The sequence below is a fragment of the Archocentrus centrarchus genome, chromosome 1 (genome assembly GCF_007364275.1).
Source record: "Archocentrus centrarchus isolate MPI-CPG fArcCen1 chromosome 1, fArcCen1, whole genome shotgun sequence".
Classification (NCBI taxonomy): Eukaryota; Metazoa; Chordata; class Actinopteri; order Cichliformes; family Cichlidae; genus Archocentrus; species Archocentrus centrarchus.
In genome coordinates this window covers 3,337,112-3,353,382 of record NC_044346.1, presented here as the reverse complement: position 1 = coordinate 3,353,382, position 16,271 = coordinate 3,337,112, and the positions used below count along the sequence as shown (strand labels likewise).

The window sequence follows — 16,271 nt, the reverse complement described above, 5'->3', positions numbered from 1 at the left end:
TGAACTAAAGGAGATTTATGCAAAATTTAAGGTCCTGAAGCTAAGCTCCAAATGCAGCTCTAAAATTTCAGATGATATGAATTCATATGGAGGCAGCATGGTGGCAGTGGTTAGCACTGCTGCCTCACAGCTAGAAAGTCTGGGTTCAAATCCACCTTGGCCCAAGCCTTTCTGTACAGAGTGTGCATGTTCTCCCTGTGTTTGCATTGGTTTTCTCCAGGTACTCCGTATTCCTCCCACAATCCAAAGACATGCGGTTATACTGGGGTTACTTTAACTGGTGATTCTAAATTGCCAATAGGTGTGAATGTGAGTGTGAATGACTGTCTGGATCAGGGGTCGGCAACCTCTTTCAGGCTGTGCGGCTTGTGGAAGTAAATTATAAGTATCCAATTGAAGTACATTTTATTTTTGTCAGTTCGGTTTTTGTTGTTGTTCTAAATTGGAACATTATTGCAATCTTGAAATATTAAAATAAAATCATTTTATTTATTTATTTATTTTTGTTTCTCAATATATGCATCACCTGCGGTAGCTGCTACCGGCTTCTGCTAGTATTTGAGGCTCTCAGTGTTTTCTTTTCCGTGGAAACCGGGTTTAAATGGCTCTTTCCGTATTAAAGGTTGCTGACCCCTGGTCTGGATGGATGAATTCCTATGTTGAAAAGGCAGAGTCACAAAGGAAACCTGGACTTTATCCATATGCTGTCCAGTTTGAACCATCTCTAAGCCAATCTAAACCTCCACTACACTGTCAAGCTAAAACACCCTGAAATATTACAGCTACCAGTTACAGATGCTCTGCAAAGCCGGACATCAACAACACAAATGACATATGATGCTCCAAAATGTGGAACAGCAATCCCGTCCCACTCAGGACACTTTGAGAATCATGCAGTGCCAAAATGAGATCACCGCTTTGTTAGTCCAGCAAATTTCATCATCTGCTTTGCCCATGAGGAATATTCCTCTGTTTGATGGTGACCCTCTATAGTTCAAGTCTTTTCTGAGAGCCTTTGAAAATTGTGTGGAGGATAAAACCAGTAGCTTCAGTGACTGATTGTATTACCTGGAACAATATGCGAGGGGGCAGCCAAGGAATCTGGTTCGGGGTCGTCAGCATCTTTCCCCTGGAGAAGGATACCAGAGAGCAAAATCACTCCTCACTGAACGCTTTGGCAGCGAACATAAAATTTATTCTGCTTATATGGATAAAATCTGCAACTGGCTCTCAATGAAACCTGAGGATGGAAATGCACTGCAATCATTTTCTTTGTTCCTTCGAGGTTGTTCCAATCTAGCACAGCACATCAAGTACATGAAGGAGTGGGATATGCTGGCAAACCTCAGGACGATGGTAATGAAACTCCCTTACAAGCTGCGGGATAACTGCAGAGATGTTGCATGTAACATTCATGAACAAACTGGAAGCAGGGCAGTGTTTTTGAATTTGGTGAACTTTATTGAAAAACAAGTCAAAATTGTTTTAGGCCCACTGTATGGCAACATCCAGGATACATCTTCAACTGGCCAATGTGCATACATATGCCTTTCTGGACCCTGGGAGTTCAGGGGCGTTCTGCACTGCTAGCTTGGCAAAAAGGTTGGGAATGACAGGCAAACGAGCAACATTCTGTTAAGGACAATGGGGTAAATTAAAGATGTTAAAACCACTATTATACCTGGATCAGAAGTGTCGAGGTTTGATAGAGATGACTTTATGTCAATGTCAATTTTATTTCTTGAGCACATTTAAAAACAACATTGTTGACCAAAGTGCTTCACAAGGTCAACTACAAAGCAACAAAGAAATTCCATTGATGAATAAAATAGAATAAGACATAAACATAAAACAAGGAATAAAATAAATATGATGCAATAAAAGAAAACTAAAACTGACACACTAAAACAAGACACCACAACATAAAATCTGATGGGACTCAAACTGAACTCGAATTAAAAGCCAAGGTAAAAAGGTGAGTTTTTAGAGAGGATTTAAAAGACTGTACGGACTCTGCAGTACGAATATAACGTGGCAAATTATTCCACAGTCTAGGGGCTGCGACTGCAAAAGCCCGATCCCCTCTATGTTTAAAATGAGACCTCGGTTGCACTAAGAGCATCTGGCTAGATGATCTCAGTGCTCTCTTGGGGTTATAAAGTTTGAGCAGCTTAGTCAAATAGCTGGGCGCCGTTCCATTTAAGACTTTAAAAGTAAGTAAAAGAATCTTAAAATCAATACGAGACTGGACAGGGAGCCAGTGTAGACCTGCTAAAACTGGAGTGATGTGTTCATGCTTTCTAGTACCTGTTAAAAGACGTGCAGCAGCATTTTGGACTACCTGCAAACGATGGAGAGATGATGCTTCAAGACCCAAATACAGAGAATTACTGTAGTCCAATCTAGAGGTGATGAAAGCATGAATAATTTTTTCAAGGTCCTTTGGAGGAAGATAGGGTCTAGCTTTGGCAATCAGCCGTAACTGATAGAAACTGGTCTTTAAACTGTATTCACTTGCTTCTCAAATTTAAATGAACTATCAAAAAACACTCCAAGGTTTCTGACAGCCGAGGAACAGTAAGATGCAAGAGGGCCAAGAATACCAGTTAGCTTATCCACAGGGATGCGGCTTCCAAACACAATAGTTTCTGTCTTGGTTTCATTTAAAGTAAGAAAGTTCTGTGTTAACCAGTCTTTGACATCATGAAGACAGTTAAACAGAGGCTGCAGCGGGACAGAAGCATCCAATTTAATAGGGAGATAAATTTGGATGTCATCTGCATGAAATGGAATATTGTACTTCCTAAATATCTCTCCTAAAGGCAGCATATATAATAAAAACAAGACTGGACCCAAAATGGACCCCTGAGGCACACCACAACAAATATTGGCTGAGGGAGACGAATATTCCACCAGGGCTACAGAAAAAGACCTCTCAGGTAGATAGGATCTAAACCAAGACAAAACTGTGCCTTTAAGACCAACAGCATGTTCAAGTCTAGACAAAAGAATGTTGTGATCCACCGTGTCAAAGTCAGCAGTTAAGTCTAAAAGAACCAAAACAGCAGAACAACCCGAGTCAAGAGTTAAAAGAAGGTCATTAAAAACTCTTAAAAGTGCTGTCTCTGTGCTGTGATGGGATCTAAAACCAGACTGAAACTCTTCACAGATACCATGAGTAGTCAAAAAGGTTTATTGGACTGCCGTCTGTTCTGACACAAACCACAATGCCAGTGTCGAGAGGAAACATTCCACTTGAAGAGGATCGTGTTAAATGGCCCTATCTGAGCACAGTTACATTGCATGACTTGGATGCAGGTGTGGATTTGCTCATTGGGACAGATGCTCCCAAAGTGCTGGAGCAATGGTAGCTGATCAATAGCCAAGGTGATGGACCCTATGCGGTGAGAACAAGAGTTGGCTGGGTAATAAACGGACCTCTTTGCACTGGAGACTCTGTTCAAACAGGCTGCACTGTTTTAACAGCAAACCGCATAGCTGTTGAATACTTGGAAAGCATGTTAATACAGCAGTACAATCATGATTTTAATGAAAAGGCATCAGAAAACCAGCTGGAGATGTTGAGAGAGGACATTAAATTCATGAACATTATGAAGAATACAACAGAGCTAAAGGATGGACACTATTGCATTGACTTACCTTTCTGAGTTGAAGATCCTGTTTTGCCAAATAACTACTGCATTGTCCAACAAAGACTACAAGGTCGGAAGTTGGATTTTAATAGAGATGCTACATTTAAAAGGGAATATACTGACTTTTTGAACAACATGCCCGTTCAAGGATATGCAAAAAAAAGGTTCCCGTGGATGAGCTGGCTCCAGAGGATGGAAAAGTGTGGTACAGCTCCCACCACAGAGTGCATCACCCCACAAAACAGAAGCTGAGAGTTGTGTTTGATTGTGGCTGTACTTACAAAGGAACATCTTTAAACAGCCTACTTCTGCAGGGCCCAGATCTAACAGACTGACTCACTGGGGTCCTCCTGCGGTTTAGAAAAGGCCAGTTGCCATTATGAACGACATCCATGCCGTGTTCTACCAGGTCTGGGTTCCTCACAAATATCTGGACTTCTTGCGCTTTATCTGTGGCCTAATGGAGATGTCAGCAAAGAACCAGAAGAATACAGGATGAGAGCACATTTGTTTGGAGCTGTATCTTCACCCAGCTGCTCTAATTATGCCCTGAGAAGAACAGCGGAGGACAATGCACTGACATCCTCAGCTGAAATCATCGGTACAGTGAAACACAACTTTTATGTGGATGACTGTCTTAAATACACAGCATCAGAGGAAGATGCAGTACAGCTGATACATGGCCTGACTTCCATCTTCAAAAAGGGGTCACTAATAGTCGTAAAGCATTGACATCAATTCCTGGTGACATCAGAGCAAAAGACGCAAAGTAAATAAAGTTGGACAGGGATCAGCTGCCAGTAGAAAGAGCTCTTGGGATGCAATGGTGTGTTGAAGATGACACCTTCAGTTTCAGAACATCAGTGGAGGAATGCTCACACACCAGAAGTGGCATTTTATCTATGGTGAGCTCCCTTCATGATCCACTGGGTTTCTTGTGCCCTTTTATTATTCTGGCCAAGTTATTGTTACAAGAGCTTTGTAGGCTGAACCTGAAGTGAGATGAACCAGTTCCATCTTCCTTCTCTAAGCACTGGTCTGAGTGGCTCATTGAACTCCAGCAGATGGGTGGATTTGGAGTGGAGTGGTGCATCAAGCCTCACAACTTTGGAACACCTGTGAAAGCACAACTTCATCATTTTTCAGATGCCAACCAAGTCAGCTATGGCACAGTATCTTACCTGAGACTTGAAGATGCTGACAGTGTGCACGTCTCGTTTGTGATGGAAAAGGCTGAGTTGCACCTTTGAAGCAGATCACCGTTCCTCGCCTCAAGCTCGCTGCAGATGTGCTTGCTGTATGTGTGGACAGGACGCTGTTAAAGGAACTTCAATTACAACTGGAAAGGTCAGTATTTTGGACTGATAGTACTACTGTCCTCAAGCACATCTGTAATGAAACGAAACGATTCCACACCTGTGTCGCCAACCGAGCCATAGACATCCCACAGCCATAGGCATCCCACAGTGGAGATATGTATACACTAAGGACAACCCTGCAAATGAAGCATCTCGTGGAATGAAAGTTAAGAAGTTTTTGACATATGGAAAATGGTTGAAAGGCGCTGCCTTTCTCTCTTGTGAATGGCCTGAGTGTGAATGGCCTGCATTTGATTTGGACACATTTTTGGTTCCTGCTGACGATCCAGAGGTGAACAAAGAGCCAAGAGTGAATGCCATTGTTAAACAGTGAAGATCCCACAGACCAACTCATTCACTATTTCGCCTCCCGGAGGAAAGTCAGAACATCAGTGGCCTGGTTGCTCAAGTTCAAACATCAGCTTCTATTTCTCAGTCAAAAAAGGAAACAACTGATAGGTGGAAACAGCAAAGAAGTGAACCAAGAGATTTAAGACCACACTTGGAAAATCCAGCTTAACACCACAGCACTATAATAAAGCAGAAAGAGCAATCATCCATTTTGTACAGAAACAAAAGTTCCATAGTGAAACAGCCTTGTTGAAACAAGGCTCTGAGAACGTGCCCAGAGAAAGTCCTCTGTGCTGTTTTGGGCCCTTCCTGGATGATGGCATCATCAGGGTTGGTGGTCGTCTAAATCGGCACTGCTGCTAGAAGTTAAACATCCTGTGATCCTGTCAAATGACCTGCCTGTATCACGGCTGATTCTGCATCATATTCATCAACAACTTGGACATGCGGGCAGAAACCATATGCTGCACAAGACATTATGAGGTATTGGATCTTTAATGCTAATGCAGCAGCCAGGAAGCTGATCAACGAATGTATCATATGCAGATGGTACAGAGGAAGGCTGGGTGAGCAGAAAATGTCAGACCTACCTGAGGAGAGAGTTTTGCCAGACAAAGCACCATTTCCTGACATGGGGGTTGATTATTTTGGCCCACTTGATGGTAAAAGAGGAAGGACAAGTCTAAAGCGGTATGGAGTGATCTTTACCTGTTCAAGCAGCCGTGCTGTACACCTGGAAGTCACACACTCCCTCAACACAGATTCCTACATCAATGCTGTGTGAAGATTTGTCTGCAGACAAGGTCCTGTGTCAAACGTAAGAACAGACAAGGGTACAAATCACAAATTTCATTGGAACCAAGAAGGAGCTGGAGCAGGCTCTAGCTGATTTTAACCAACAGAAGATAGAGAGTAGCTTTGCACAGGAAAGGATAAAGTGGAGCTTCAATACACCAATATCAGCCTCACAACAAGGTGGTGTTTGGGAATGTCTTATAAGTTCTGTCAGAAGTGTACTTACCTCTGTTGTTGGACAACAAGTTTTGGATGAAGAAGGTCCCCACACACTGTTTTGCGAAGTGGAGGCAATACTGAACAGTTGGTCTGCTCTGTGAGGGTCCAAACCAAGACCAGTATATTGGAGAGACCTGTATTTGTATTTGTATGGATATTTCCAACATGGCAGAAATGTTTCATGTATTTTTAAGGTTTTCCTGTGAACTTATGTTCTCTATTTTCCAGTGAGATTTATACACACTTGTAACAAATGTCAAAATTGATTCCAGCCACTTCACACTTGGCAAAGAACAAATGAATTTTACTGGTATAATGGGGAAGACGTTTGCTGCAGTTTATTTGCAGAATCAGCCATTTCCCACAAAATCTTTACATTTATGTGCACATTTTAATTTTGTGCAATGATCCATGATTCCATTTAAAAAGAAAAATCTATGTAAAAATATTTTAACTGCACATAAATCAAGACTGCAACATGCTTGCAAATGTTTTTTCAGGTTACAGTACCCTAGACTCTAAGTGTTTACCTGAAACTAGTGTGAGGTGGAGGCCTGAAGATGAAATCAAAGCATTAATAACAACCGAGGAAAAGTATTGATATGATAAACAATCATACTCTAATCTTGTTTTTACTGTATACACATGCACTTTTTCTTGGATGAATAAACAATATTTTTGGACCACCAGTAAACTGAGTAGAAGACAGTTGTGTGTACAGAGAAACAGTCCAAACTAGCAATGCTGCATAGTCTGATTTAGGGTTCCTCCTCCTCATCAGTCCTATCATGTTCTGGATTGGCCAACTTGTCTTTACGACACTTGGCACGTTTCAGCCAATCTCCCACCGCAGCCTAGATCTCAGTATCTGTCAGAGTATCTGACCCTTCACACAGCCCCTGAAAAATATACAGACAAAAAAAGTCTTTGGAAGTGTGCATTATCAAGAAAAATGCGATCATGCACTGAGGTTGGTGTCAGGAGGCGAGACAATATAATTTCATGGGCTGTAGAGAAAAGTGTACAATGGCTAAAGCTTCAGTCTAAATTCTCACCTTTTAGTACTTATTAAATATCATGGCCACCAAGTGCTTGTGAGCAGAGAATGTTTTTTTGCCCTTCCGTCCTTGGAAGCTGTGCTGTTCTGCAGCTCCCTTCCTCCAATGACTGCCAGGTGATGCACCTAAAATGTGAAACAATACAAAGAATTTAAAAGTCACTGTTTACACAGAAGGCAAAGGCTGATTTTGGACTGTCATGCCGTATCCAAATTAACATTTTTTGGCATGTAAAGTGCTGCAGCACTGCCCCCTATCGGTGCGACACGGTACTTTCTGCCTCCCCTTGTGTATTTTCACTGCGCATTTATGGCCGATCACAAAGAATAAACATGTCACACATTCATTCAGTGTATTAGACAAACTGTGGAACATCATCATGTGCAGCACGTGTAATCAAACGTATACTGGCGATATAAAGAGAGACAGCAATGGGCATGCGCCAACCGCCTGCTTCATTTATTATATGTAACACAGCGCCAGCAGAGGTGAGCCGCAGCACTGCACTGGCCCGCATTTCTTCCATGTGTTTGAACAAGCAATGCCTCAATTCCCCGATTTTGACCATTAAAGTGTTGAAATCATTCAGAAAACAGTTTTATAGAGCAGTCAAGTGGACAAATGTCTTTTCTCTTATCATTGTTAGCATTTTACTTGTCATGATGACAGGGAGGCACTGCCTCACCTGCCTCCCTGACTGCACGTCACTGAATGGACGTCAGGGTGGAAAAACTAGAGGGAGAAAAAAGTTCCAGCATTTTACGTTTCTGTCAGCTGGCACTGCATGGGACACGACCACACGGTAATTAACACACACAAGGCACCTCGCACAGGCACAAGTGTGTTCCAGCAGCCTTTCAGGCCTGTGATGCAGACTTTGTGCTGAAGCATAAATCATCAATAATGCACCACACACAAGAATAAAGGTTGGTGGTATTGTGCCAAAAAAAGTGATCGACTGCCAAAAAGTGAATTCTGATGTTTTTATACAGTGGTGTGAAAAAGTGTTTGCCCCCTGCCTCATTTCCTGTTTTTTTGCATGTTTGTCACACTTAAGTGTTTCGGAACATCAAACCAATTTAAACAATAGTCAAGGACAACACAAGTAAACACAAAATGCAAGTTGTAAATGAAGGTGTTTATTAGTAAAGGTGAAAAAAAATCCAAACCATCATGGCCCTGTGTGAAAAAGTGATTGCCCCCTAAACCTAATAACTGGTTGGGCCACCCTTAGCAGCAACAACTGCAACCAAGCGTCTGCGATAACTTGCAATGAGGCTTTTACAGTATTCTGGAGGAATTTTGGCCCACTCATCTTTGCAGAATTGTCCTAATTCAGTTACATTAGAGGGTTTTCGAGCATGAACGGCCTTTTTAAGGTCATACCACAACATCTCAATAGGATTCAGGTCAGGACTTTGGCTAGGCCACTCCAAAGTCTTCATTTTGTTTTTCTTCAGCCATTCAGTGGTGGACTTGCTGGTGTGTTTAGGATCATTGTCCTGCTGCAGAACCCAAGTACGTTTAAGCTTGAGTACACGAACAGATGGTCTGACATTCTCCCTCAGGATCTCTTGGTAGACAGCAGAATTCATAGTTCCATTTATCACAGCAAGTCTTCCAGGTCCTGATGCAGCAAAACAGCCCCAGACCATCACACTACCACCACCATATTTTACTGTTGGTATAATGTTCTTTTTCTGAAATGCAGTGTTCCTTTTACGCCAGATGTAATGGGACACACACCTTCCAAAGAGTTCCACTTTTGTCTCATCGGTCCACAGAATGTTGTCCCAAAAGTCTTGGGGATCATCAAGATGCGTTTTGGAAAAATTGAGACGAGCTTTAATGTTCTTTTTGCTCAGCAGTGGTTTTCTTCTTGGAACTCTGCCAAGCAGGCCATTTTTGCTCAGTCTTTTTCTGATGGTGGAGGCATGAACGCTGACCTTAACTGAGGCAAGTGAGGCCTGCAGTTCTTTGGACGTTGTTGTGGGGTCTTTTGTGACCTCTTGGATGAGTCGTCGCTGCGCCCTTGGGGTAATTTTGGGCGGCCAGCCACTCCTGGGAAGGTTCACCACTGTTCCATGTCTTCGCCATTTGTGGATAATGGCTCTCACTGTGGTTTGCTGGATTCCCAAAGCTTTGGAAATGGCTTTATAACCCTTTCCAGACTGATAGATCTCAATTACTTTCTTTCTCAATTGCTCCTGAATTTCTTTGGATCGCGGCATGATGTGTAGCTTTCAAGGATCTTCTGGGGGACCTTACTGTGTCAGGCAGCTCCTATTTAAGTGATGTCTTGATTGGGAACAGGTGTGGCAATAATCAGGCCTAGGTGTGGCTAAGGAAATTGAACTCAGGTGTGAAAAACCACAGTTATAGTATGTTTTAACAAGGGGGGCAATCACTTTTTCACACAGGACCATGATGGTTTGGATTTTTTTTCACCTTCAGTAATAAACACCTTCATTTACAACTTGAATTTTGTGTTTACTTGTGTTGTCCTTGACTATTGTTTAAATTGGTTTGATGTTCCGAAACACTTAAGTGTGACAAACATGCAAAAAAACAGGAAATGAGGCAGGGGGCAAACACTTTTTCACACCACTGTATGTAATCACTTTTTTTTTGCAGCCGCTTACTCGGGTTACGCCATCGGCTCCATAAAGATTCACTACAAAAGTCTAAATCAGGCCTTAAGGAGGAGGTAGGGTACACAGACACTTATGCTATAATCGTTATAGGAAGATTTTTCAGTAACGGGTATTTTTAAAAGAATACTGAGATCAATCGTTCCTAAACCACCATTTATTTTGCTTTTATACATTAAAGATCTCTGCGGTTTGTCCCCCACACAAACTTGGAACCACAGTGGATTTTTGTGGAGGTGGAAACACAGTTAACACAGTAGGAAAAACAGAGGGAATATTTTTTCTTTATGGGCTTACTCAAAATAGATACCTGGAATGTCAGAGGTTTGCAATCAGAGAGACTAAGCAGAATTTTTACTTTAACTGAGACTGAAAAGTGACAGTGATGTGGCTGATTTAAGACAGGTGAGGACAAGGACATTCTATAATTTCTATCTACTCCTGCATCATATTCATAGAAACATGATTCAGCATTAAAGGACAGATGCTGTTGTCACAGACCCGCTGTGGCTCCAGTGTGTGAGGGGAGAGAGTGACACAAGAAGCTTCAGTGGTTCAGAGATGAAGCTTTGATCATGTTTATGTTTCAGTGAGTGAAATCAGTCTGTGCAGAAGTGCTCTGAGCTCAGTGCACAGAAGACAGGAGCCTTGAATAGAACAGTGAAAAGAATGAGTGAAAAGCAGCTTCTAAGTAAAAAAAATAAATAAAATTAAATGTCGCCGCTGATCTATTCTAACAGATGCTTTGTAACTGAGACTGTTTTAAATTTAGCTACAAATCCAATCTATTATTCCAGTGATTACCAATGAATGTAAGAGATGAGAAATACTGTCTCAGAGTGAGTGAGTTGGCTCTGAAAAGAGCCGTTGTTGTTGTTTGTATAGCGCAGGCAGGCAGGCAGCTTAAGCTCTCTCTCCGCGGATGCGTCGGGCCAGCTGGATGTCTTTGGGCATGATGGTGACCCTCTTGGCGTGGATGGCGCACAGGTTGGTGTCCTCGAAGAGGCCGACGAGGTAAGCCTCGCTGGCTTCCTGCAGAGCCATGACGGCGGAGCTCTGGAAGCGCAGGTCGGTCTTGAAGTCCTGAGCGATCTCACGGACGAGGCGCTGGAAGGGCAGCTTGCGGATGAGCAGCTCGGTGGATTTCTGGTAGCGGCGGATCTCGCGCAGAGCCACGGTGCCGGGCCTGTAACGGTGAGGCTTCTTGACGCCTCCGGTGGCCGGGGCGCTCTTACGAGCGGCCTTGGTAGCCAGCTGCTTCCTGGGGGCTTTGCCTCCAGTAGACTTGCGGGCGGTCTGCTTGGTTCTTGCCATGTTTACGTGCTTTCTCTCTTTGTGCTGCGAACAGGAGAAAATGTAATGAATGGAGGAGAGTCGCTGCTCTTAAAGCGTGTGAGACACTGCGAGGCGGTGCCGCTGCTCGACAAGTCCGGCTCGTGATTGGTGAGCAGCTCGTGGCGGCGCTCAGCACCGCCCAAAGGAGCGACGGCCCGCCTGAGTGTCGGCTGCTCATTGGACGGAAGTGCGTTCAAAGTGCGCGCTTACAGCGAGAGCGGCCCGCCCCCTGCGGCGCTGCTGGAAGCCTCTGTGGGATTGGTGCGCGACCAAACGGCGCGCGCTGTGCGCAAATATAAGCGAGGCTTTGGGGCTGCTCGACTCATGTTTTCTTTGAGTGTCGATACTACACAGAAGAAAAGCGTTAAACATGAGCGGACGCGGCAAGACCGGAGGCAAAGCCAGAGCTAAGGCCAAGACCCGCTCGTCCCGTGCTGGACTGCAGTTCCCCGTGGGCCGTGTGCACAGGCTGCTGCGCAAAGGCAACTATGCTGAGCGCGTTGGTGCCGGCGCCCCCGTCTACCTGGCGGCCGTGCTCGAGTACCTGACCGCTGAGATCCTCGAGCTGGCCGGCAACGCTGCCCGCGACAACAAGAAGACTCGCATCATCCCCCGACACCTGCAGCTGGCTGTGCGCAACGACGAGGAGCTCAACAAGCTGCTCGGCGGAGTCACCATCGCTCAGGGTGGCGTGCTGCCCAACATCCAGGCCGTGCTGCTGCCCAAGAAGACCGAGAAGCCCGTCAAGGCCAAGTAAACGCAGCACCGGACAAACTACTTGCTCTGCCTACCTGCTGTAAAAAAAGGCTCTTTTAAGAGCCACACACTCCTCTCAGAGCACATGTCCTCACTCTCATTCAGCTTAACAATGTAGACAATCACTACACTTACATGGATCACTCACACTTGATCACATCACTCAATGCAGCTAAATAACAATGCGTTCATTTTGCTCTGTGCTACTCTCAATTTTGCTATCACAGGAACTAGAGCATCACTATGGAAATACTGACAGTTGAATCTCAGGAAGGCAGCTTTCAGGTGTGACGGTCACACTCGTCTCACAGCAAACCTCACAATCCCACATGTTCACTCAGCTGGAAATTAGTGCTGTTGCATGATTTCCCCCCCCTCTGTGTGTGTGTGTGTGTGTGTGTGTGGACTTCAACTCAAGCTTGTGTGAAATCAAGTGAATATACAAACTAGTCCATCAGAAATATTTCAGAGATCAAATTGATTAAATGCTCACACACCAATTATCCTGGCTAAACATTCATGACAAAGCACCATCTCACTTGTAGCAGCATTAAAATACTTCATCAGCTGGTTTTAAGCTTCATAAACTTATCAAGGACTTGATTACAGGCTAATTCCTGTAGTCCTCCATGGGATTGATTGCATTTATTCCAAGAGATTTGCTGCCTCAAGCACCAGATTCCTGAGTGAGAGTTTGAAGTGTGAAAAATGTTTCTGACCACTCTGAATGAGGTGGTCAGTATCAATGTTTTGTGTACTGTTCACTCAAGTTTCTCCTCACCTTTGATATGATGTAGTTGGACAATGTTTCCTGTTCAGAGCGCGATGAGAAGAAATGGTTGCTTTCTGAAAGATGTGTAATAGCATTATTGGTGCTGTGTAAGTGCTTTGTATGAAAGCTTTGTTCATGTTTAGTCTCCCTTGAGTTTCATGAAGTATGACTGAGATTTTGTAATTATTAATCCGTTTAAAATGTAAAAATCAGTCTAAACTATCGTTCCACTCTTACTAATAATGCTGTTGAGGATGTAGCTCTTGTGTGATGGTGTGGTGGCTCTGAGAAGAGCCTTTGTGGAGGTTGAATGTGAGGGGAGCTCACTTCTTCTTGGCTGGCGCGGCCTTCTTGACTTTGGGCTTGGCTGCTTTCTTAGCGGGGGCTTTCTTGGCTGCTGCGGGGGCCTTCTTGGGCGCCTTTTTGGGGCTCTTGGCGGGCGCTTTCTTGGGGCTCTTGGCGGGCTTCTTGGCTGCGGCCGCTTTCTTGGGGCTCTTGGCCTTCTTGGGGGACTTCTTAGCGGCTGCGGCGGCCTTCTTGGCTGCCGCCGTCTTCTTGGGCTTTTTGGCCGCTGCTGCTGCGGCGGGTTTCTTGGCCGCTGCGGGCTTCTTGGCTTTGGGAGCGGCTTTCTTTGCGGGCTTCTTGTCCTTGGTCTCGGCGGCCTTCTTGCTCATCTTGAAGGATCCGGAGGCCCCGGTGCCCTTGGTCTGGACCAGAGTGCCTTTAGCCACCAGGCTCTTGATGGCGGTCTTGACGCGAACCTTGTTCTTGTCCACATCGTAGCCTCCGGCGGCCAGAGCCTTCTTGAGAGCGGCTGCGGACACGCCGCTGCGCTCCTTGGAGGCGGCCACAGTTTTGACAATGAGCTCGCCGACGCTGGGGCCGACCTTCTTGGGCTTGGAAGCCTTCTTCTTGGCCGCTTTGGCCGGAGCGGCAGCAGGTGCTGGAGCTTCTTCCGACATTTTCTGCTTAGCTTTGAGCTCTGATCTGAGTGCAGTGAGAGTGACAGCGCAATGACGGAAGCTCGGAGCCAGACGCTGCACTTGAACACACCATGAGAACCGTGGAGAGTGAAGGCGTGTCGCGGGGCTCGCTTGTGCGGCGTCAACGTGTGTCCGTTTTGTGTTTTGTGTCCGGGATCAAAGAGCTGAAAGTGAGCGTGTGAGCGGCGCTGCAGGGCGACAGTGAAGCGGTCCACAGCGGACTGGTGTCTCCTCGTGTGGGCCTCATGTAGAGCTCTGCGGCTCTGTGCGCTTTGTTGCTGGAGCCTCCGAAGCTGAGCGGCTCAGCGCGGAGCTCAGCGCTGCTCGGCGGCTTCTTCCGCTCTTTTGTCCGCTAAAAAGACGGCGGCGCCGCAGAGCGCCGTGAAAAGACGTTTTCCAGCTGAGCCGCATGTTTGTTGACACAGTCCGAGTTCAAAGCCGCATGTGATGAAGGCAGCTGTGGAGCAAAGTGAAGCTGTGGAGCTGGCAGCAAGCACAGCGATGCTGCTGGAGCAGCAGCCAGACCTGCGTGAGAGCTGCTCCCTTCAAGAGGAGCAACAGCGCAGAGTTTGACTCACAGATGGATCATTGTTGAATCTGTGAAGCTTCATTGTTTCTTTTTTTTAAAGCCTTTATTAATATTTGGCACACAAACATAAAACACATCAACACATTACATTATATTTAAAATGTTTAAAGGCTCTAGGGAAGAGGGCTGTTATTCGTCTGTGCAGTAGTTTTCCTTCTCTTCATGTCCGTAATAATATTTCTAAAAACAGTATCACTGCTGATCATTCTTTTCTCTATTCCTGAGCCAGTATTTGAGCCCAGCTCACTTGCACCCTTTGGACCTCTTCTACGTGGGGGATTTAATGTACACCAATAATTCTCTGACTCTCAGTGTGTTCACTGACTTCAGGCAGCAGTGCAAAGTAGCAGCCATTAGTAAAGTCCCGGTTAAATTTGAGGATATGTCCTTTTCAAAATGTTAGTTTGTGTTCACATACTATATGCTGTGTGTTGCGAAGGCCTTTAGTGACCTCTTGTGGTACCATTGTCCCCGTTGCTCTAACAGGCGATGATTTTTCCACTGAACGAATGAGTTCCAGGCAGGGCTGGACTGGCAATCGGGCGTACCGGGCGTTTGCCCGGTGGGCCGACAGTCCTCAGGGGCCGATGCTGTTGGATCTTTTTTTTTCTTTGCTTTTTTTTTTTTCTGTAAGAGACCGGCCCGCAATTTAGAGGGGGCGGCCCATTGGCCCATCTTCAATATAGACAGTGGACAGAACCAATCAGGATATAGGATGAAAGCGGCCCCGCCCTTTCTCTGCGTGGTGCAGAACACTGAAACTACTAGCGGGAGTAGTTTTGAGCGCGTGTGTTAAAGGAGAGGCAATATGGAGAAACCGAAGCGGCAGAAAGGAGGTGCGGAGAAGTTACATGCGAAGAAATTGAAGCGTGTCACTGTAGATGCTACAAAATGTGTAAAGATCACAGACATGTTCGCTGCTGTAGCCTCCACGTCCTCTGTAACGCTGCAGCAACCGCAGGCTGTAGGCAGAGCCGGCCAGAGGCATAGGCGACATATGCGGCTGCATAGGGCCCCCTGACCACCAGGGGGCCCCCAAGCTCGCCCACATTTGTCATGAAACTTTTTTGGTTTGTTTTAATTTTTTACAAATGCCAATTTCCTAAAAGAAAGAAGAGACTATTCTAACTGTCCAGATACACTTGTAGCAACACTAATTTAATGAGTAGACTACACTCTAATATTTCTGTCTCAGACTGATGCTAAAAAGCTAATTAATGCATCTGTTACTTCTAGGATGGACTATTGTAATTCATTATTATCAGGCTGTCTTAAAAGCTCCCTGAAAGCCTTCAGCTGATCCAAGATCCTGCAGCTAGAGTACTGACAGGGACTAGAAAGAGAGCCGATTTCTCCCATATTGGCTACTTTTCATTGGCTCATAGTACCATATCACCCCAATAGAGCACTTTGCTCTCAGACTGCTGGCTTACTTACTAGGATACTTAAGAGTAGAATGGGAGGCAGAGCCTTCAGCTTTCAGGCCCTTCTTCTGTGGAACCAGCTCCTAGTTTGGATTCAGGAGACAGACACCCTCTCTATTTTTAAGATTAGGATGAACGATGGGTTTTCTCTGTAATTATTGTGGGGTCTTTACCTTACAGTATAAAGTGCCTTGAGATGTCTGTTTTTTGTGAGTTGGCACTGTATAAATAAAATGTAACTGAATTGAAAAATTGAATTGAAAAGGCTGAAACTGTAATATATCCTAAAAAAAAAAAAAATCAACTTTAACCCTCCAGCATTAATAA

At 44.9% G+C, this 16,271-nt stretch overlaps 3 protein-coding genes across 3 annotated transcripts; 1 reads left to right on the top strand and 2 right to left on the bottom strand.

The window, feature by feature from the left end:
• Positions 1–10,961: 10,961 nt before the first annotated feature.
• Positions 10,962–11,420, bottom strand: LOC115779233 (histone H3). Its single transcript, XM_030727780.1, has one exon. It carries the CDS (start codon positions 11,397–11,399, stop codon positions 10,989–10,991), a length of 411 nt encoding a protein of 136 aa, XP_030583640.1. The 5' UTR covers positions 11,400–11,420; the 3' UTR covers positions 10,962–10,988.
• A 346-nt stretch (positions 11,421–11,766) lies between these two features.
• Positions 11,767–12,210, top strand: LOC115783089 (histone H2A). The gene has a single exon (XM_030733737.1). It carries the CDS (start codon positions 11,791–11,793, stop codon positions 12,175–12,177), a length of 387 nt encoding a protein of 128 aa, XP_030589597.1. The 5' UTR covers positions 11,767–11,790; the 3' UTR covers positions 12,178–12,210.
• A 1,061-nt stretch (positions 12,211–13,271) lies between these two features.
• On the bottom strand, positions 13,272–13,910 carry LOC115783079 (histone H1-like). The gene has a single exon (XM_030733726.1). The coding sequence runs from the start codon at positions 13,908–13,910 to the stop codon at positions 13,272–13,274; it is 639 nt and encodes a 212-aa protein (XP_030589586.1).
• Positions 13,911–16,271: the final 2,361 nt, after the last annotated feature.

Coding starts and splice junctions, on each gene's coding strand:
- LOC115779233 (XM_030727780.1), bottom strand. CDS start 11,399: ATGGCAAGAACCAAGCAGACCGCCCGCAAGTCTACTGGAGGCAAAGCC.
- LOC115783089 (XM_030733737.1), top strand. CDS start 11,791: ATGAGCGGACGCGGCAAGACCGGAGGCAAAGCCAGAGCTAAGGCCAAG.
- LOC115783079 (XM_030733726.1), bottom strand. CDS start 13,910: ATGTCGGAAGAAGCTCCAGCACCTGCTGCCGCTCCGGCCAAAGCGGCC.